At 37.8% G+C, this 23,525-nt stretch overlaps 1 protein-coding gene across 1 annotated transcript; it reads left to right on the top strand.

Annotated features, from left to right (window-relative positions):
* Positions 1–5,386: 5,386 nt before the first annotated feature.
* On the top strand, positions 5,387–7,730 carry LOC145121279 (transcription factor bHLH94-like). The gene is made up of 3 exons (XM_079057055.1): positions 5,387–6,282; positions 6,757–7,167; positions 7,538–7,730. The coding sequence occupies exons 1-3, from the start codon at positions 5,773–5,775 to the stop codon at positions 7,634–7,636; spliced, it is 1,020 nt and encodes a 339-aa protein (XP_078913181.1). The 5' UTR covers positions 5,387–5,772; the 3' UTR covers positions 7,637–7,730.
* Positions 7,731–23,525: the final 15,795 nt, after the last annotated feature.

Genomic DNA, 23,525 nt, shown 5'->3' with positions numbered 1-23,525 from the left:
TGTACCATTCCGAGAGAGTCTGTTTGTTTCTATTGCCAAGAGAAGGGGCATTGGTTGCGAAGCTGCCCTGACTACCTGAGAGATCTAAGAGATGGTAAAATCAAATTGTATGGTTCTACTTCAGGTAAGTTCACTATCTAACTCTATTAAGTTCCTACTTATAGATTCTTAATACATGATGTGATAAGATTGCATTTTGATGTTTTGTAGGATCAAAGAATAGAAAGGAAGCTTGAAAGAAGAGTAAGCTGATTCTGATCGCGAATAGATGGATTTCGATCGCATGGTTCGATGATCAGATTTTTGAGCTGCTGCTTAGGAGTTATGATAAATTGCTTAGGAATATTTAGTAACATAGTTTTCATTGGAATTTGCATTGTAAGGACAAGTTTTTCCGCATTTTTATAAATAAAAGAAAATATTCATTTTGTCTATTTTATGTTTCCTTGCAATGACATTTTTGAAAATTGTTGTTTATATTTGTTTCCATTAATAGCGATGTTGAAAATGGTTTCATTCTTAGTTATATCAATTGTGGTAGTGTCGTAATTTTCTAAGTAAGGAAAGATTTTTATCGCCCAAGTTTCAATTGGACAGAAACCTGGAATCATATGACTTGAATCATGTAATGTATGAAAATCTTGATACTTCGGAAATTGGAACTAATTCCTTGTTTACATAAGTATGTAAGTCAAGTGAAAGATAAAAGGATCTAGTACACATTGATGTGAACTGGTCAGATCCACCACAAAGAATGAAGAAGGTTGTTCGTCATGATTTACTAATGGTCAGTAAATATGGTTATGCTTACAAGTTTAAGTGTAAGTCTGATACATTGAAAAGATTCAAAGTATAGCAGAACGAATAAGAAGAATCAAATTTGGCAGAAAGATAAGTTGTGATGTTTTGGACAAAAAACAAAGATCAACTAAGACCAATTACATGAAGCGTTGTCTTGATAGGATCTCACACTAACTATTGAATATTTGGTTGTCAAGGAATGTTTCTTGACAAGAGAATCTTATATGTCAAGAGGACAGTGGGAGTCTTAATAGTTCTGAATAGTTTCAGGAACTAATAAAGAATAAAGATATTGTTTATCACTAGCACACGACTTGAGGTCTATAACCTATCGTGTTAACATATTCTTGTTTTTGTGCCTGTTCCCGTTAGGTTGACTGTGCATGTGAGTTCTATGAGTTTTCATTTAAATGCATAAGGAAAGGCACCTTGTGCTACTAGATGGCAGAAAATTAAGATTGAACTAGTTTAGTCTATATGAGTTTGGATTTGTAGCAAACATTGTCTTGTGATTATGGTTTTGATAAATTCACATGGATAGGAACACATACAACATAAAATCTAAGTGACATAAAGTTTCTCTCCAATTCATGAAAATGATTGTGAGGAAACGCTTTCACTAAGTAGATTTTAAAGAGATTGCAGTTGTGTTAATTGCATTCTCAAATTAGATTATGATTATGGCATCCCTCTTCATAGTTCGAATTGTGAGATATGAAAATATAGTTTGAACGTTCGGGACTTACTGCTGTAAGTTCTGAAATTGTTTAGACACACATATGAGCTTTCTAATGAAAGGTGTATGAGCTCGTGAAGTCTAGATAAAGATTTTTCAAAACACCACGTATCAGAAATCTGAACTTTGGTAGGAAAGTCAACAAGTATTGATTTCTAGAAGACCAACTGATTTCTGTGTACATGTCAAAGCTAGTGGGAGCATAAGTTTTATGCTAGTAAGAATGTAATTATTATGCTAGTGGGAGCACAATTATTATGTTAAGTGTTGCGTGTTAGCAATGCTAATTATAGAAAACAAAGTTTCAATTCGCAAAGTTGGAGAGTTTGAAAAGTTGTTTTGCTATAATTAAGGGAGAGGAACTCATACTTCATTTCAAATCCAAAAGCTTAGATTGAGATTTTAATAGAATTTAGTCAGGAATATATATATGAATGTTATGATGAAATGATTCAACATAAGGAAATTATATATATGGAAATGTTATAGCAAGAGACTGGTAAAGTATCATGTCTTTATGTAAAACATTATAAATCGTGTCCCATATGCTTCAGGTATAGGATCTATTGCAAATGTTATAACATTTGCGTGTTCTGAATTTTCGAAATGCCTAGGGCATTAAGAAGGAAAATGGACTAGAACCATATATGACCAAAGTTGTTAAACAACTGTTAAGGACAATCCAAGGTTCGCCAAAGATTGGTTGCTTATGGACAGTTGGAAGTATAGTAATGGATGAACCATATTGACATGATTATGAATAAATAGGATTGTCACATGGCAAATATGGAAATGTTTCCGTAATGGCAGTAGGATATTAAGAATCTATGTGTGCGTTAGAAACTTTCATGCAAGAAGGATGTTCAAAGGAATGTACTTTAAATATGAGACTTCGTATCTGTGGAATTGTCCTGTAACAATCTCCATTGGAGTAATCTTTAATATCATTTTCCAAGTCTCTGTGACTTTGGTGCATTGACATTACAAAAAGGATCATTGCATGATAGTTTAGAATCTAACACATTCTAATAGTGGCGAGAATTTCATATTCTTACAGTTATGATAAGGATTTGGAATTTTGAAATGAGTATCATTGGAAATGTTTACAATTGATCTATTTAACAAAGTAAGGATCATAAGTAAACATAGAGTGAATGCTTGGAGCCTGGGATGACTATTGTTTTAATTCAAGTACTAAGTTGATTAGTCGAAACATTATACACTGAATAATATGTAATCAATATGGTGATTAAATAATAGGTATTTTTATTTATATTCAAAAGTTTTGAGACCATATTGGATTCAATTATTCTTGTGTTTCACTTCGCATGTTTTACTTTCCGAATAACTAGGTTATTCAAACATCCACAATCAATCATACTTTGGAAGTAAGTAATGAGTAAGACTGTCATGAATCTGACTGTAGATTGTCTAAGTGTTTGGATATAGCACAAGTTTGCTGCACTGTTCATGAGTACTCTTGCAATCAGATTTGAGTACTGGATTAAGCCCATGCTCACTTAATCACTTCATGGATTTTATCACGAGTGATTGTGAGACGATAATATCTTATATTCTTGAAACAGAGACATATAGTTGTAGTTTACAAGTCCGTTGCACATCGATGATACGTAAACGCACCAGTAACTTGGTGTTATAAAACGTATTGTTGTGTGTGATTTGATGAGTAAATAGAGCAAGCATTTGAGTCGAAGTTTATCCGTTCCTTTTACACTAAGAGGGATAAAAGCAATATATATTGGCCCCTCGATGATTTAGTGATGACACCCTAAGCGCTTGGCCAAGCCTGGACTGATTTGATTTGTTCAATTAGTCAGTCGTCATAAATCGGAAATCGGGAAACAACACATGAACAGAGAGAATGATTATAATCCATGTCTCAGTTCATACTATATCTTGTAGAATGGAGGAATATATGATCCCTTATCCTATGGACGCGTAAGAGTTCGACAACGACGTTTGAGAGCTACGATTGCTAGTTGGTTTTTGGAATCGTACTTGCAGTTATAGTTATTAGACTTATCCAAGTGGGAGACTGTTGGATTAGGTGTCTAAACCCATAACTACAATTGGTATGTACTTAACCCGATATTAGGATGGTCCATTTTGGGTTGCCTTCACCAAAACAATTTGATAGGATGGATATTTGAAAAAAGAGTTATTTGTGATTTATTAATGTATTATAAGAATAATATATTAATTGAGAAATCATATTATTTAATTGGTATTGACCAAGAATTAGTTTGGATTTAATTTAATGATCAAAAGAGACTGATTAAATTAATAGGGGCCAATTATGTAAATCAGTGAAGCATATGATTTGGTCTAATGATCAATGATTAACTAGTAATGGACTAAGTTCATATAAGAGTCCATGAAGTGTTGTTGGATTAAAAGCCTAAGTGTGTGAATTAAGGTTAAGAAGTGACTATTGGAATTCTACACTATAAAGGTGTTCCCTTAGCTCCAAAATCGACACCGATGTTCGTAGAAGTGGCTAGCCGATTTTGGTGTCTCCTAAACCTCTCTCATATCTCTCTAATTGTTCTTGGTGTTTGTGACTTGTTTGAGGCATCACACTTGAGGTGCTAACCTCTTATAAGGCCAAGTTCTACAAGCTACTACAAGAGGTAATCATCTAACTAGTTTTTTTATTTTTATTTTTATTTTATTTTTATGATTCATATATCAAGGTTGCATGCTAGTTAGGCTTCATGCTTTGGAAAAAGAATATTGCATGTATAATTAGAGAAAACTTAGATCGAAAGCATTAGGGTTGTATGTGCACCATAGGGATGTTAGAGTACATAAAACCCATCAAATAACGTATAAATTACATGTGATTCACATGTAATTCACAAGTAAATCACATATGAATTACGTCTATATGCACACATGTATTTTGTGTGAGTGTTCGTAAATTATTTTTTAAAATTTTCTTGTAAATTTTACATTTGAATCTTAAAAGATACAGTCACATGTGAATATTATATTATATAATCACATGTGAATCTTACAAGATATATACATGTGCATTTTTGTGAGTGTTCTTGCATTAATCAACTTTTTTTTTATTATCTTGTAGATTTTGTGGAAAATATTGAAGATGTGAAAAGTGATAAATTGAAGAAAATATGAAAATATTGATATGAAGAAATGACAACATTGTGAATCTTTGTAGTTTTTTTGTATTATTTTTTTATCGAATATAATACTTGTAGTATTATGTTTATAGATTTATTAATAAAAATAAGATTTTTTAAAATTACTTACGAATATTATACTATAAGAAATATGCATATCTGCATTTGAAAAAATATGCATATATACACCTAAAACGTTGATTTTTTTATTAAAAAAATTAGTTTCTTTTTTAAACATATATATTTTTTAAATTTACTGATTTTAAAAAAATTACTTTTTATATAAATGCAGTTTTTTTTAAATTGCTGTTTTTTTAATTGTAATTTTTTAAATGCAGTTTTTCGAAAAAAAAATGCAGTTTTAAAAAAAAATTTAAAGTCTTTTTAAAAAATAAATTTCAATTTTTTTTAAAAATTCATGTTTTCTGAAAAAAATTAAAAAATATTATGTAAGAGGAAATTAATAGTGAAAATTTGAAATTTTTGAAAACAATTATGTAAGGGTTGAAGTTTAAAAACATTATAATACATATATTATTTAAAACGATGGTGGATTTGGATATCTAAACTTATATATTGTTAAGGGTATGTTCACTTTTTATATATATATATATATATATATATATATATATATATATATATATATTCAGGAGGTCTCTATCTCTCTCTAGTTTTCTCTCTCTAGGGTCTACTTACAACATCACGTGTAAAACATACTGTAGAATCTTTTATTTCATTTAGGGTTCATCGTTATAAGAACAAAAAATATATGCACACTCTTAAGACATTGTTGTACTCTACCTTCAAGAGATTAAAAAGGCTTATTTGTTTCGATCTTTTGAGTTCGCTTCTTCTTGGTCTTATACTTAGTGCTTCATCTTCAAGCTTTCTTCTTCGGTACCTATATCCGTTACTCGATTCTCTTTTAGCATTCCTTTTCCATCAACGTTCAAACAAAACCCACACATATCTCTCTCCGACTGTAATGTATATGATCACATTTTAGGAGAGAGAGAGAGAGAGAGAGAGAGAGAGAGAGAGAGAGAGAGAGAGAGAGAGAGAGAGAGAGAGATGGCACTAGAGACAATAGTATATTCACAAGGGCAAATTGGTAATGTTGGGTACAATTATGTTTTCCAGGAAGATCATATTTTCGGTGGGTTTTTGGAGGGTACCAATCATACTAATCATCATCAAGAATCAGCAAGTGTCCAGGAATATTGGGGAGATTACTCTTCATCTTCTTCAGCAATGCATATTAAGGACCAATGGGATCCTAAATCTTCACCGGACGATTGTACTGGCGGTGGCGAATGCGACAGATATTTTCTTGGGGAACTATTTTCACCTGACAGCCACAGGGACATGAAGGTGGAATCATCACCAACTGCCACAGTGGCAACCACCACGGCCACGGCGGCTGGTCGGAGGAAGCGGAGGCGCACCAAGAGTGGTAAGAATAAAGAGGACTTAGAGAATCAAAGGATGACTCATATTACCGTGGAGCGCAACCGCCGGAAACAGATGAATGAATATCTAGCCGTGATCCGTTCAATGATGCCATCTTCTTATGCTCAAAGGGTAAGAATTAAATTGATGTCGTCTTTAAGTTTAATTGTTGATTACATTATATTTATTTTGTTTATTTTTTGATTATAGGGGTAGTAAGCGATTCAAGTTTTGTTTTTTTTTTTAATGTTATTATTTTTTGTTGCGATTCTAATTTTTTTACAAGAAATAATTGAACAGTTTACTTTAAATATATATGGCCATAAACTATCGTAAACTTAATCAATAACATATATACATAATATGTAAAAAACTATAAAAAGAATTGATAAAAATGAACAGTGTTCTATATTCCAAATTAGATAGAAGACAAGAAAGTTCACATCACCAATGAAATCATTGTTTGAAAATTACTATTAAAGCCTAAACATGATTGATTTTGTTTATATAAAAGTTGGACAATTATTGATTTCTTCTGTACGTATGTTTAGATTCTTGATGTATATATATATTTAAAAAACTAAATTTAAATGAATATCTTTTTAGGGTGATCAGGCATCAATAGTTGCAGGAGCCATAAACTTTGTGAAACAATTAGAGCATCAAGTACAAACGCTGGAGGTTAAGAAAAGCGCGAATCTTAATGGCTATTCTCCACCGTCACAGCCCTTTAAGGAATTCTTTACATTCCCACAATACTCTATTGGCCGGGCTATTTATGATGATGGTGGTGGTGGAGGTGGTGGTTCAGCCACCAAGACCAAAAACCGGCCACCTGCTATGGCTGAAATCGAAGTGGCAATGGTGGAAAGCCATGCAAACCTTAAGATACTTTCCAAGAAACGGAAGAGACAGCTCTTGAAGATGGTAGCTGGTCTACAGTGTTTATGGTTAACTATTCTTCACCTTAATGTTACCACAGTTGAGCAAATGGTTCTCTACACTCTTAGTGTCAAGGTTAGTTTTCATTCTTGATATTCGATTTTCAATAAAATAGACGGTATACATAAATAGTAAAGGACCAAAATACCCTAAATGGTTTCACTAAGATATATGCAATTATGCATCAACATTCACGTATACCCGTGTATTTCTATAACTCGTCATTTTCGTCACTTGTTTTTTTGGAAACGGCAAACGAATGAAATGGAAGCCTACTTGCAATATTTCAGCGATCGCTGTGGGTTCCAGGAAAAAATTCTTTTACTAGTTGATCCAGTTTTTATAAATATTAGATCGGGAATATTAAATGTTTTAATTAAAAAAATCGAGCTTAGTTTGTTTAATTAATTGCTAATTAAGTGTGGTGTTCTTGTCATGTGGGCAGCTTGAAGATGGATGCCAACTGAGTACAGTAGATGAGATTGCAGATGCTGTTAATTTCTTGTTGTGCAGAATTGAAGAAGAGTCGCTTTGTTCTAATTAGTTAAGTTCAAGAAACTCGATGTTTTTATGGTATTATGGGTTTTAATTGTAATCTATAAAGTTAATTATTCTCATCTACTTTTTTTAGTTGTTCATTTTTTATTACATTTTTGTGGTTTGGAGACAAGTGTAGTTACCTGAATGATGTCCACCCTTTTAACAAATAAGATTAAGACTATTAAATTACACAAATGGTTCATTTGGTTTCAAAAAAATCATAATTTTTATTTTCTTAAAATGATCGGTCCTTATGGTTTCATGTTTTTATTTTTATGGTTGACAAAATTGCAAAAATGGTCCCTGTGGTTGGCAAAATTCTGTATTTTTTGTCCAAAAACTTTTGGTGGTGCGCCAATGGTTCAATTTCGGATATCTTGTGTGGTTTTGGTCCCCATGGTTATTATTTTTGTGTGGTTTTGGTCCAGGCCCAACCTTAAATGACGAATATACCCCCTAAGTAATTCTTTTTTAATTTCTTTTATTATTCTTTTACTTAAAAAACCAAAAAAAAATCTACAAATCTCTCTTTCTCTCTCTCTCATCTTTAACTAAATCTTCATTTGGGTTCTTTAACGTCGTCTTCTTAAACACACACACATACAACATTAAGAAAATAAATAAATCAAAATCAAGAACCTAGAAACCACCCCTATGATTGTCCTCGTCTCTCCTTCTTCGTCTTTTTTCTCTTCTCCCTTTCCCTCTGTCTGAAAAACCCCAGATTCTAGGGATGAACACAACTGCAGATCTGGAAAACTCCTATAATAAAATTTTAACCAAAAATCTCAACAAATAGTATATTACCATACAAACAACAGGACTAGATGTAATGTAGCTATTCAGTTTAGGGAAGAAAGGCTTCGAGCTCAAATCCTTATAATATTCCTATAAACCATTTGCAATCGAGAATTGTGATTAGTGTGTTAATAACCCTAAAAATCGGAGAGAAAAACAAACCAAACCTCTGCTAGATCTTTAGGGCACTCGAAAAGCTTCAACCCTTTCTTTTCAAACCTAGAAATTATCTCTCCCACCTGTAATAATAACAATCAAAATCCACAATTACTAAGATTAAGAAAAATATGGAGCTAAATCTATTGTTAATAAACTTAAATCAAAAAACTTACGAGTCCTCGTTGAACGCCATCAGGCTTAATCATGATATAGGATTCCTCCACTTCCTGTGAGAATTGATAACAACGAAAGAGAAGTCAAATCTAAAATAATTAGTGTTTTAATTTTGAAACGACTGAAGTGAAATTAGAAATTAAGATAATAACCATGGAAGCAACCACCATCTGAATAACCTTAACCCAAGTGCAGATCTGGAAAACTCCTCTGATTTAAAACCCTATCACCAAGTGGCGTCTGGTGATTTCTAGGTGAAGATGGAGGTGATTACAGGTGGTGATGGCGGATAGTGGTGACACTCGGAAAACTCCTAGTACAGATATATAAAACTCATCCTCTGATGTGTGTTATTCTTGAATATATATGTTCATAATTTTTTATTTGTGTGTGTTTTGAAGAAGAAGCCCAAAAATTCTGATGTATGAATGTGTTTTTAGAAATGCCCAGAAAATCTGATGTAGGTATGTGTTCTTGAAGATATGGATGTTCTTGATAATGTGTTTGTGTTCATAAGTTGATCTTAAGTTCGTGAAAGACCAATTGAGAGAGAGAGAGAGAGAGACCTTTTTCTAAATTTTCATTAATGAAAAAAACATTTGAATAAATATAAAAAAAATTAAAAATATATATAAACATAAGTTGATCTCAAGTTCGTGAAAGACCAACTGAGAGAGAGAGAGAGAGAGAGAGAGAGAGAGAGAGAGAGAGAGAGAGAGAGAGAGAGAGAGAGAGAGAGAGAGAGAGAGAGAGACCTTTTTCTAAATTTTAATTAATGAAAAACATTTGAATAAATATAAAAATATATATATATGTATATATATATATATATATATATATATATATATGGGTATAATAGTCGTTTTATGTTGATAGGGATCAAAAACAATAAAAAGATCCAATTTTATTGCACCAACATTTTGTTTTGGACCAAAATCACATAATTTACCAACCATAGTAACCATTTTATGTAATTTTATCTTTATGGTTGGTCTAACTTACAATATTTTTTTTTTCTTATAATGCTGTTCTTTTTGGTTTCAATTTTTTATTATTATTTTTTTAATATTTTTTTAAATGGTTGGTCTAACTTACAATATTTATTTTAGCTTTCTTAATAATTTTTATAATTTTATTCTGTTTTATATATATATATATATATATATATATATATATATATATATATATATATATATATATATATATATATATATATATATATATATATATATATATAATTAGAGGGCCACAAAACCCCACCCCCACTAAGGATAAACATGATGCAGTTTTTAGACCAAACAAACCGCAAACCGATAGGTGCGGTTTTCGTTTAGGTTTGATTTTACGGTTTTTCATGCTGTTTTACATTCTATCGATGTGGTTCTGTTTTTAACCAGTTTGTATTAGAACGGTTGGGTTTTAAATCAAAATTTCCTTAGAATGGTGTGGTTTAACCGAAATTTTGTTGACTTTCCTTTATTTCCATATTTTTGTTGCCAAAAACCACCGTTTATGTGGCCCATTTTATTATTTCCAAGTTGCAACCATTATATATATATATATATATATATATATATATATATATATATATATATATATATATAGAGAGAGAGAAGATCGGGTGATGACTCTTTTTAAATTGATGACTTGTGAGAACACCTTAAAAAAATTGAAAAAAAAATCTAAAAAAAATACAAATCATAAAATCGAGCAAAGTACTACATCGAAGAAAAAAAATGGATCATTAAAATTGAAGCATGGATCATTTTTATGATCCATGAGTCAATTTTTATGATCTATGATTCAATTTTAATGATGCAAAAAAAATTTCCAATTTTTTTTTCTCCCGGATATAATACTATGCTTGATTTTATAATTTTTATTTTTTTTTAATTTTTTTTGCAATTTTTTTAAGATGTCATCACAAGCTCACTTTAAAAAGAGTCATCACAGGAACCAGACCCTATATATATATATATATATATATATATATATATATATATATATATATATATATATATATATATATATATATATTTGAACGATTGACCATTGCGGAATATGAATAAACATGAAGATAATCGACATAATAAACTTAAGAACAAGATTAGTTAAATGATTTTCATAGATAGAAAGAGTAGTGAATATTACATGGAGAACAATCTTCTAGGGAAAGAAATTCCCAGCGACACTCTCTTTAACCTAAATGACTAAATTTTTGGTGCACTAACAAATAATGACCACTCCCTCTTTATTTATTGAGAGAGGTCACAATAAATAAAGGGAATATGATAACCTAGCTATCACTCAGCATTTGAGAACATTCCCAGCTCCAACAACATCCCCTAAATGTTTAGAAATGACGAGGGATAATAATAGTGATACAATGCTAAAATACACAGTATCCAACATGGATGTACAATAATAACAATGATACAAATGAGTAAATGGCGAAATTTCTTGAAACTCTGAATTGTCTGTGATTTCTAACTCCGGGTAATGAATATCTAACGCCAAAGGTCTTCGGCTCTGGAGTCATCACTTTCGAGATCCACATCTACAAATGTGATCAGTGAACCAAGTTGATCATCTTCAGAGCCCCTCCCAAAACTACAGAAATGAAGATCACAAAATCAGATCACACTTTGTGTTCAAAAACCCCAACAAATCTCAATTCTCTGAAAGAGTGATCCATCCTGAAATGAACTCGAAATAATAAATAACCTGAATTCAGAGATAGTCTAGCAAGGAAACTTTTTTGATCAATAATGATAAAAAATTAATGCCACATTACATTGCTAAACAAATCTTCGTCTTCAAAGTATCAAAATCCAAACTCCAATAAACATCAAATCTGATATGGATGCTAACTGAATATTCCCCCTATTTTCGATCGATAATGCAATAAGATCAAAAATAAATATTATGGTCAAGAGAACGTTGGATACCAGGAGCTTCACATTGCCCCCCCCCCCCCCCCCTTGATGTGAGAAGGGTCTCGAAGAGACATAAATTATATTAATACTTCCAAGGTCATGTGTAGTTTGCTGATTATGTTGCTTTGCTGAAAAAATATTTTTTGATAAAAAAAAAAACGAAAAATACCTTCTACTAAAAATCTTTGTTGAGCTGAAGGGTTGACAGACCAACTGTTGACTCGAGAAATACTGTAACAACCAAGAGGGGTCTGCTGGTCCATGATATTTGAGCTTCAGACATTGGTGATCAAAGACTTCGGATAAATAAAATCCTTAGTCGGGAGTTGCTGAGCCGAGACTTTTGATCTATCGATCATGTGTCTGAATATGGTATGTTGACCTCGGTTAAATGGTCAGCAACAAAGAGTGGAATAACATCCACATTATTGAGATCAACTGTGTGTAGAATAATAAGATCTGAAGCATGGAAATCTGAAAAACATCACTCCTCCTCTTCGAAGAAAGACGATGATCCAAAGAAGGACGATGATGACAATAAAATTCTGAAGGATGTGATAATTCAGGAACTGTCTGATGATGATGGTATTGCATCCAAGAAAGTTGAAACTCCTTAACAGTCGTCCTTCGAAGACTCCAACATATATATATATATATATATATATATATATATATATATATATATATATATATATATATATATATATATATATATATATATATATATATGCCCAGTCGTCCTTCGAAGACTCCAACATAACTCCGGTGTTAAAGAGTGAGGTTCTAGTCTACAGATGTGATCAGTGAACCAAGATGATAAACTTCAAAAGTGTACCGCAATAACTTTAGAACTGAAGGTCCCGCAATCAAGTCACACTTCGTCTTCAAAAGTCTGAAACATCTCTAGTTCTCGTATCATAATGCACCTAAATTATTCAAAACAATAATCTGCTAAAATATGAAACATCCTGAAGTAGAGTCTGAATAATAGATAATCTGGATCCGGGAAACATCTATTGAGGCTAAAAATTTGATCAAAGATTACCAAAAATCAGTGCCACATCGCACCACTAAATAAATCATCGTCTTCAGAAGTCTCTAGAATCCAATTTCAAACAATCATAAAACCGGATTCGGAAGCTAACATAATATTCTCACCTTATTTTTTATAACTAATACCCGAATATCAAAAATAATTAAATAAATATGGATGGAGGGTGTCGGATACCAAGATCTTCACATTCTCTCCCTAGACGTATGAAGGATCTCGATAAAACACAAGACATAAAGTAAATTAATACTTCCAAGGTCATAAGTAGCTGGTTGATTCTGTATCTGGAAAATGTATGAACAAGTACCAAAGTAACAATAAGAATTCTACATGAAAAATCTCTACAGTGCTGAAAATGCTGATGTACCCAAACTGCAATGCCGGAACTCCTAAAGTGGTCTTCAATAAATAAAGTCCACTTTCTCAAGAGCTACAAGTCATAAAAAATCTTTGTAGAGCGCAGGTTGCAAAGAAACTTTGTTGATCAGACGTCGCTGCTGTGCAAAACTTGCAAAGAAAAATAACTGGTCCTAAGACTGTAACGACCCAAATTTCCAAATAAATTTTTCATTTTTAACTAATCAAAACATTCCCATAAAATATGAAATCTCAATGACAATTGTTTTCAAAATCCATAACATCAACATTTTATTTCAATTATTAGAGTGTCCCCATATAAAATGCCGGAGGGTGCATGCCGCACCATCAAGCCGTGCCCTTGCCCTTAGGCTCTGAAGTACCTGAAACAACCAACAAATTGTAAGCTACTGCTTAGTGAGTTCCCCAGAACATACCCCACACAATCCACACAATCCACATAATCCATATTAGCTAGACAAGCTACATAAACCACACAAGCCATGCATACAAACATATAAGGATGTCGTGGCCTCCCCCTAGGGTCTTATACCTACATGTCATGGGCTCCCCCATGGTCTTTACCTAGGATGCCATGGGATCCCCCCATGGTCTTTACCTAGGATGTCATGGGCTCCCCCACATGGTCTGATATCCGACTGCCACGGGCTCCCCCCGGGGTCTTCCATGCAACTAACACAAGGTCAACTAGCATACCATATATCACAGAAATAACTATCATACTACATAACACACATATATATATATATAAACATATAGGGATGTCGTGGACTCCCTCCAGGGTCGTACTCCAGGAGGCAGTGGGCTCCCCCAGGGTCTTATACCTATTTGCCATTGGCTCCCCCACATGATCTTAACTACTTTCCATGGGATCCCCCTATGGTTTTTACCTGGAATGCCATGGGCTCCCCCACATGGTCTTGTATCCAACTACCACGGGCTCCCCCCGGGGTCTTCACATATCTACTCAATAAGTACTAGCACATTCCCATATACATGCATACCAGACATATCAGTAGTGAATCCACAATAAAAACTACAACTATCTGAATGGGCTGGCCTTGGTACCTTAGACCCATTGGTATGGTGAGGAGACTCACCTTAGTCTGCTGAACACAAAAGTTGCTCGCCTAATAGTCCGAAACCACCCGTGCTGAACCATAATGCCATTAACCCAAAATTAGGATTGTATACAATCTGATTAAAGAGCCCAATTACCTAAGCCCAAGTCCTTCCATAGTGGCCCAAGAGTATTTCCTTTGCTAATGGGCTTAGAGTCCATGTCCAAAACAATTAATGGGCCTCATGGCCCAATAAGGCCTAACCATAGCAACCATGGCCGAAAACGGATAAATTGGACCACCAACTCAAAACATGACTAGGACCAATAACTGATTAAGGCCCAAAAGGCATACAAGTCCAAAACAAGCCCAAAGTCCAACTGAGTGCATACGCCTTGCATACCACTCCTGTACGCTCAGCGTACTGGCTCCTTTAGTCGTACGCGTTGTGTACATGCTTCTACGCACGGCGTACTAGTCTGATATGCATAAATGACCATTAAGTGCTTAATACTTGAAATTTCAACTTCCAACTTTAGATCTGAGTCCGTTAAGACGTCCTAAGACATAAATTTAGCAACTTTATGCCTTTGCATGCTCCATATGTCCCCAACAACCCATTAATACCATTCCAAGGGTTTTAACTCATGCATGAGTTCAAAACATTCAACAATACTACATTTTTATGATATGAATGGACAAAGGGACCTCAGATCTATCCTTCCTATGCTCTGGAGTTTCTCATACTCCCAAGAGATGATCCATGAACACAAAAAGGGACTATATAGAAAACCCTAGCTCTAGAAATGACAATGACGACCAAGGAAGAAGCTTTTTACCTCCTCAAGCTTCCTAAGCTGCTCTAAATGCCAGATCCAGAAGCCCTTTCTCGTTCAAGCTTGTTTCCTCCTCTTCCTTTTAGCTAACACAGCAAGAAGATGGTATTAAAGCACTCACAAGCTCAAGAACACAAACTCTAATAATTCTAGGGTTTTAGGGACATTTGAGGGTGAAGGAGACTGATTACGGTGAGTCTTAAATGAGATAAGGATGCTTATATAGGTCTTAAGTCCGGAAATTAGGGTTTGAACATTCGTCATGTACGCCCCGCGTACCCTTTGGTATGCCCATCGTACGTGCTGACCCTCCGTGATCATCTACGCATGGTATGCTAAGCGTACTCCTGAAGTACGCCCATCGTACTTAAGGGACCATTATGCATTACTTATAATTCGAAGGGTTCAAAGGCTAATACCTGATTTGGAGTGTTACAACTCTCCCCCACTTGGACTAGACTTTGTCCTCGAAGTCCGTCGATGCAAAAAGATCCGGGTAATGCTCTCGCATCTCGCCCTCCGACTCCCATGTCCATTCGGAGCCTTTTCGGTGCTACAATTGCACGTTCACTAGCTTCACCTCCTTGTCACGAAGAACCTTAATCTTTCTATCCAGAACCGCGACGGGTTCCTCAATATAGTTCAGACTCTCATCTACCTGAATGTCGTGCAAAGAGATAAGTGCGGCCTCGTCAGTGACACACTTCCGAAGCTGAGACACATGGAAGGTGTTGTGAATCTGGCTAAGCTCGTCCGACAGATCAAAACGGTAAGCCACCTTGCCCACCCAGGCAGAAACCCTGAACGGACCAATATATCGAGGCCCTAACTTGCCACTCTTCTGAAACCTAATGATGCACTTCCACGGTGACACTTTCAGTAAGGCGAAATCTCTTACCTGAAATTGGAGATCCGATCGGCGACGGTCAGCATAACTCTTCTGACGGCTCTGTGCGACCCGCAACCTGTCGCACACCTGCTGAATCAACTCGGTAGTCTTGAGCACCACCTTGGTGCTTCCCATGACTCGATGTCCAACCTCACCCCAACAAACTGGGGTCCTACACCTCCCACCATACAACATCTCAAACGAGGGTCGGTCGATACTAGCATGATGACTATTGTTATATGAAAACTCTGCTAGTGGGAGGTATGTATCCCAACTACCTCTGAAATCCTGCACGCATGCCCGAAGCATATCCTCGAGTGTCTGGATCATCCTCTCACTCTGGCCATCTGTCTGGGGGTGGTAAGCAGTGCTGAAATGTAACTGAGTGCCCAAATCTTCGTGGAACTTCCTCGAAAACCTGGATGTAAAACGGACATCTCGGTCGAAGACCACTGACACTGGTACCCCGTTCCTGACCACCACCTCTCGCACATAAATATCTGTTAATTTCTCAGTAGTGATACTCTCGGAGATCAGAATAAAATGGGCACTCTTCGTCAACCTGTCCACAATGACCCAAATAGAATCCATGCCCCTCTCCGTCCTCGGTAACTTCGTAATGAAGTCCATGGTGATCTCTTCCCATTTCCACATGGGAATAGGTAGCGTCTGGACCTTGACATGAGGCCGCTGATGTTCGGCCTTGACCTTCCTACATGTCAAGCACCGGTCCACAAACCAGGCGATCTCCCACTTCATACAGGGCCACCACTAACTCAATCTCAGGTCTCTCTACATCTGCGTAGCCCCTGGGTGAATAGAAAAATTGGATTTGTGTGCCTCCTCCAAGATCTTCTGCATCATTCCACCAGATACCGGTACCCACACTCAGCCACACCTTGTCAGAAGACCTCGACTATCCCGAACAAACAAGGGAATCTGACCCCGAATCCGCTCTATCTTCCAATTCTCTTTCTTCAAACCCTCCACCTGAGCCTCCTTGATCATATCCAACATTGTAGAGGTCACTGTCATCCTCAAAAAAACGTTCCCGATCGGAGCACTTGCCGCCTTGCGGCTCAAAGCATCAACCACCACATTGGCCTTCCCCGGATGGTACAAGATCTCGCAATCATAACCTTTCAGTATCTAACCATATCCTCTGCCGCATGTTAACGTTCTGCTGATTCATCAAATACTTCAAGATTTTGTGGTCAGTAAAGATGGTGCACCGAACCCCGTACAAGTAATGCCTCCAAATTTTGAGGGAAAACACAACCGCCCCCAATTCCAGGTCATGAGTGGGGTAGTTCGCCTCGTGAGTCTTCAGCTGCATCGAGGTGCACGTGATCACATGCCCCCTCTGCATCAAGAAAACTCCTAGCCCTGTGATAGACACATCACAGTACACCACCAAATCATCTAACCCCTCGGGTAGTGCTAAAATCGGGGCCTCGCATAACCTCTGTATCAAGGTCTAGAAAGCCAGCTGCTGATCCGGACCCCACCGAAATGTCACATTCTTCTTGGTCAAGCGGGTCAAAGGCACCACAATCTTGGAGAAATCCTGAATGAATCTCCGATAGTACCCCGCTAGACCCAAGAAGCTACGAATCTCAGACGCATTATTTGGTACGTCCCACCGCATCACTGCCTCAATCTTGGCTGGATCAACCAAAATACCCTCTTGGTTGATGATGTGCCCCAAAAACTGCACCTCTCGCAACCAAAAATCACACTTCGAGAACTTGGCATAAAGCCTTTACGTCCTTAGTGTTTCCAATACCTACCTCAGATGTTGCTCGTGCTACTCCTTGGTCTTAGAATAGACCAAAATATCATCAATAAAAACGATCACCGACCGATCCAACACCGGCCTACATACCCTGTTCATGAGATGCATGAACGTTGCTGGGGCATTGGTGAGCCCGAATGGCATCACCACAAACTTATAGTGTCTGTACCGAGTCTTGAAAGCTGTCTTCGGTATATCCTCATCCCTAATCCTAATCTGATGGTACCCCGACCGAAGATCAATCTTGGAAAACCAAGACGCACCCTGCAGCTGATCGAACAAATCATCAATCCTCGAGAGCGGATAAGGGTTTTCCACTGTTATCTTGTTCAGCTCTCGATAATCAATACATATCCTCTGTGACCCGTCCTTCTTCTTCACAAACAGGATCGGTGCTTCCCACCGGTAGCTGCTCGGTCGGATAAACCCTCGGTCTAGTAACTCCTGAAGTTGCATAGACAGCTCCTGCATCTCGGGCGGAGCTAGCCAGTACGGTGCCTTAGTTATCGGAGCGACACCCGACACCAAATCAATGCGAAACTCCACTTGCCTCTACGGAGGCACCCCTGGCAACTCTTCGGGAAAGACATCCTGAAAATCTCGTACAACCGGCACACTACTCAAATTTGTCGTGGGCTCAACCCTCGTATCTGAGATGTAAGCCAAAAATCATGAACAACCCTGATGAAGAAGTTTCCTAGCCCTCGTAGCCAAACAGAGAGATGGCCGATGTGAGGCCCTATCCGCATGAATAACCAGTTCTCCCCCACTTGGGGTTCGAACTCTCACCAGCTGGCCCTCGTAGTCTATCATCGCCCCATTGGCCCCCAATCAGCCCATCCCGACAATCACCTTCAGCCCTTGCAATGGTATTGGAACCAAATCAACACAAAACCTCTCCCTAAACACTTTTAGGACACTGTCCCGATATACCCTCGCAACACTCACAGTGCGGTCATCTGCAATCTCAACCTCAAGCGGGGAATCCAAAGTTCCCGGGGCATCCCGGAGCTTCTTGCTAAGCACAAGAGATACAAATGATCGGGTAGCTCCCGAATCGAAAAGAACATGAGCCAACATACCATTGACCAAAAAGGTCCCTATACAGGAGCACATATATACACATAAGCAATACAAATCAAATATCAAGCAGGAAAAATAAAATACGTACTAGCCACAATGTCTGGCGCTGCCCGAGCCTCCTCGGTAGTCAATTGAAACGCGCGGTTCTTCACCGCAGGAGCATCCGTCTTGGCAGGGCGGCCGTCAGTGATCCTCATTGTGGCGGGCGCGGGCACCGCCACTGCTCCTCTCCCCCCCTCCCCGTAACCTCGGACAATCAGCCTTTTTATGGCCAATCTGGTTGCAGTGAAAACAAATCAAGCCCTTCTTGGGGCAGTCCCTGCTTATGTGGCCCGGATGGCCACGTGCGTAACATCTCGGGCCCGCTGCTCGACACGCCCTACTATGCGGCTTACCGCACTTGGCACACCGCCCACGGCCCTGCTGGCCCTAACTATAACAATCAGGGGTCTTAGGCTTTTTAGCCTGACCTACAGCTGTCTGAACCTACTCTGGCTTCCGCTTGGTGCGCAGCTCCAACTCCATCTCCCGCTCTCGAGCCTTCTCCACCATCCCATTCAGGGCTTTGCACCCTGTAAAGCTCACAAACTCACGGATATCATCCCTCAGCATGGAATGATATCTCATCCTCCTCATATCCTCATCTGTACCATACTGCGGGATCAACATTGCATGTTCCCGAAACTTGGCGGTGATCTCCACCACAGTCTCGGTGGTCTGCTGGAGCTCCTGAAACTCTCTCACTAACTGTTGCACCTGGATAGATGGTGCAAACTCCATATCAAAGCGTCTGAAAAACTCCGCCCATGTCATCTCAGCCACACCGGCTGCTCCCACCTGGATAGTCACCTCCTCCCACTAATCCATGGCTCGGTCCCTCAACATGCATGATGAAAACCCCACCTTTGTCGTATCGGGGCAACAGCTCTGCGCTGGGCATTCTCCATGTCTGCCACCCAGCGTCGACTAGGTATCGGGTCCTGACCACGAATAACTCAGGCACTCCACACGCCTTGAACTCCCAGAACGAGGGAGTTTGGGCCCCGACCTGGCCCACATCAATCTCGGCTCGAAAAGACCTGAGCCGCTCCTCCATGATCTCCATCATCCCTTCCTTGACTGTACCAAAAATCACTGGGGTAGCGTCCAGGATGACCTTTGTAATCTCGGCTGCAATAAGCTCGTGCAGCCTCTCATCGATTAGCTCGGTACCGTCGCCCGAAGCAGATCCGGATCCTGATCCCCCTACTCCATGTCGTGTCACCACCATCCTGATCTGAAATACCATAAGATAGAATGATCAAGATTTCCAAAAAAAGGATCCTCCCACACCAGTTCTCCTTAGAGCTTCCAGATCTAACATTAGTTCGGGTACAGGTCCTGTGCTTTCAGTAGTACGAGCCCAATATTACTTTCCACATCTACCTGTACCTTCCCCAAAGCTCTACCTAATAACTCTAATTCGTCCCAGAAAAAAACATATCTCATGAGCTACTACATAATTCAAATCATAGGCTATCATAAGATTTGCTCAATCCCATCAAATCAGAACTCAAATCAATCATAACAGGTTTCCTTATGCATGAAAATTATACACAGAACAGGATCAAATAGACTTTCGAATAACAGACTCTATCGTAGGACCACAACCACACGAGGATAAGGAAATAAGGCCAAATTAATCATTCTAAGGCTATAAGATCCTAACCGTATACAATGTTTAACGCCAAATCAATCATTCTACGGCTCTACCCTAGGACCACAACCACACGAGGAACAGGAAATAAGGCCAAATCAATCATTCTAAGGCTATAAGATCCTAACCGTATACAATGTTTAAAGCATACACATAGCAAAATCCATCCGACTATCATAGTCCAAATATCAGTATAACATGGCTAACATATTGGGGGAACCACTTACTTGAGCTCGGCCGATTACGCGCATTGCACTCTCCCCTTTTTCCATTTTAAGAAGTTGTTAACTTTTGATTTTTGAAAACAATTTTACCATTTCCTTAGTTTAAGTCCTGACACACCCAAGAGTGTACCCAAATCCCTCAAACCAAGGCTCTGATACCAACTTGTAACGACCCAAATTTCCAAATAAATTTTTCATTTTTAAATAATCAAAACATTCCCTTAAAAAATGAAACTCAATGACAATTGTTTTCAAAATCCACAACATCAACATTTTATTTCAAATATAAGAGTGTCCCCATATAAAATGCCGGAGAGTGCGTGTCGCGCCATCAAGCTGCGCCCTTGCCCTTAGGCTCTGAAGTACCTAAAACAACCAACAAACTGTAAGCTATTGCTTAGTGAATTCCCCAGAGCATACCCCATAAAATCCACATAATCATATAATCCATATTAGTTAGATAAGCTACATAAAACACATAAGCCATGCACACAAACATATAAGGATGTAGTGGGCTCCCCCAGGGTCTTATACCTACACGCCATGGGCTTCCCCCATGGTCTTTACCTAGGATGCCAAGGGCTCCCCCACATAGTCTGATATCCGACTGCCACGGGCTCCCCTCGGGGTCTTCCATGCAACTAACACAAGGTCAACTAGCATACCATATATCCCAGAAATAACTATCATACTACGTAACACATATATATAAACATATAGGTATGTCGTGGACTCCCTCCAGGGTCTTACTATAGGAGGCCATGGGCTCCCCCGGAGGTCTTATACCTATGTGTCATTGGCTCCCCCACATGGTCTTAACTACTTGCCATGGGCTCCCCCATGGTCTTTACCTGAAATGTCATGGGCTCCCCCACATGGTCTTATATCCAACAGCCACGGGCTCCCACCCGGGGTCTTCACATATCAAGTCAATAAGTACTAGCACATTCCCATATACATGCATACCAGACATATCAGTAGTGAATCCACAATAAACACTACAACTAACTGAATGGGCCGACCTTCGTGCCTTAGACCCATTGGTATGGTGAGGAGACTCACCTTAGTCTGCCGAACGCAAAAGCTTCTCACTTAACAATACGAAACCACCCGTGCTGAACCATAATGCCATTAACCCAAAATTAGGATTGTATACAATCAGATTAAAGAGCCCAATTACCTAAGCCCAAGTCCTTCCATAGTGGCCCAAAAGTCTTTCCTTTGCTAATGGGCTTAGATTCCATGTCCAAAACTATTAATGGGCCTCATGGCCCAATAATGCCTAACCATAGCAACCATGGCCCAAAACAGATAAATTGGACCACCAACTAAAAACATAACCAGGCCCAATAACTGATTAAGGCCCAAAAGGCTTACAAGTCCAAAACAAGCCCAATGTCCAACTGAGTGCGTATGCCTTGCGTACCACTCTTGTACGCTTAACGTACTGGCTCCTTTAGCTGTACGCGCTGCGTACATGCTTCTACGCGCGACGTACTAGTCTGATATGCATAAATGACCATTAAGTGCTTAATACTTGGGATTGCAACGTCCAACTTTAGATATGAGTTCATTAAGACGAACTAAGGCATACAGTTGGCAACTTATGCCTTTGCATGTTCCATATGTCTGCAACAACCCATTAAGACCTTCCCAAGGGTCTTAACTCATGCATGAGTTCAAAATACTCAACAAGACTACATTTTTATGGTATGAATGGACCAAGGGACCTTATATCTATCCTTCCTAAGCTCTGGAGTTGCTCATACTCCCAAGAGATGATCCATGAACACAAAAGGGACTATATAGAAAACCCTAGCTCTATAAATGACAATGATGGCTAAGGAAGAAGCTTTTTACCTCCTCATGCTTCCTAAGCTGCTCTAAATGCAAGATCCAGAAGCCCTTTCTCGTTCAATCTTGTTTCCTCTTATTCCTTTTAGCTAACACACCAAGAAGATGGTATTAAAGCACTCACAAGCTCTAGGGTTTTAGGGACGTTTGAGGGTGAAGGAGGCTGATTAGGGTGAGGCTCAAATGAGATAAGGATTCTTATATAGGTTTTAAGTCCGGAAATTAGGGTTTGAACATTCGTTACGTATGCCCCGCGTACCCTTTGGTACGCCCAGCGTACGTGCTGACCCTCCACGATCATCCATTCATGGTACGCTAAGCATACTCCTGAAGTACGCCCAACGTACTTAAGGGACCATTATGCATTACTTGTAATTCCAAGGGTTCAAAGGGTAATACTTGATTTGGAGTGTTACAAAGACGCTGATCCTAGGAATGTTGGTCGAAAGACCTTGATTAATGGGAAATCCTCATGGGAATAATAATAAAATTCTTCCAATATAATCGGAAAGAAGTAATCCATCGTGACGATCGAAGCTTGAATAAATCTCCAATAATAATCAACTTTGCGAAGACAATAAATCGAGTCATATAAAAATTATTCTTCACAAAAGTGCTTCATATCACTGGTTTCAGTGTTATAAATCGGTGTTAATAAAAATAATTGGTTTTAAAATAAAAGAATGAATCGGTGTTAAAATAAAAATTGTTAAAAATAAATTGTATCAGTTGGGGTTTAATTTTAGCGAAAGAGAAAAAAGGGCTAACAAATAAATGGTATTTAAAAAATAATTGGTCATACATAAAAGGATAAATGAGTGTTAAATAAAAAAATAAAAAAAATTATGGTTAAAAAAGTTGGATGCGGTATGAGAATATGTAACATCCCAAAAATTAAGACTAAAAATTTTGATTTTTATATTTATAAAACCATTATCCAAAACAATGTCATAAAACCA

Source organism: Lactuca virosa, chromosome 6, assembly GCF_052849685.1.
Source record: "Lactuca virosa cultivar CGN04683 chromosome 6, Lactuca_virosa_CGN04683_v6, whole genome shotgun sequence".
In the NCBI taxonomy this organism is placed as follows: domain Eukaryota; kingdom Viridiplantae; phylum Streptophyta; class Magnoliopsida; order Asterales; family Asteraceae; genus Lactuca; species Lactuca virosa.
This window is presented reverse-complemented; position numbering and strand designations above follow the sequence as displayed.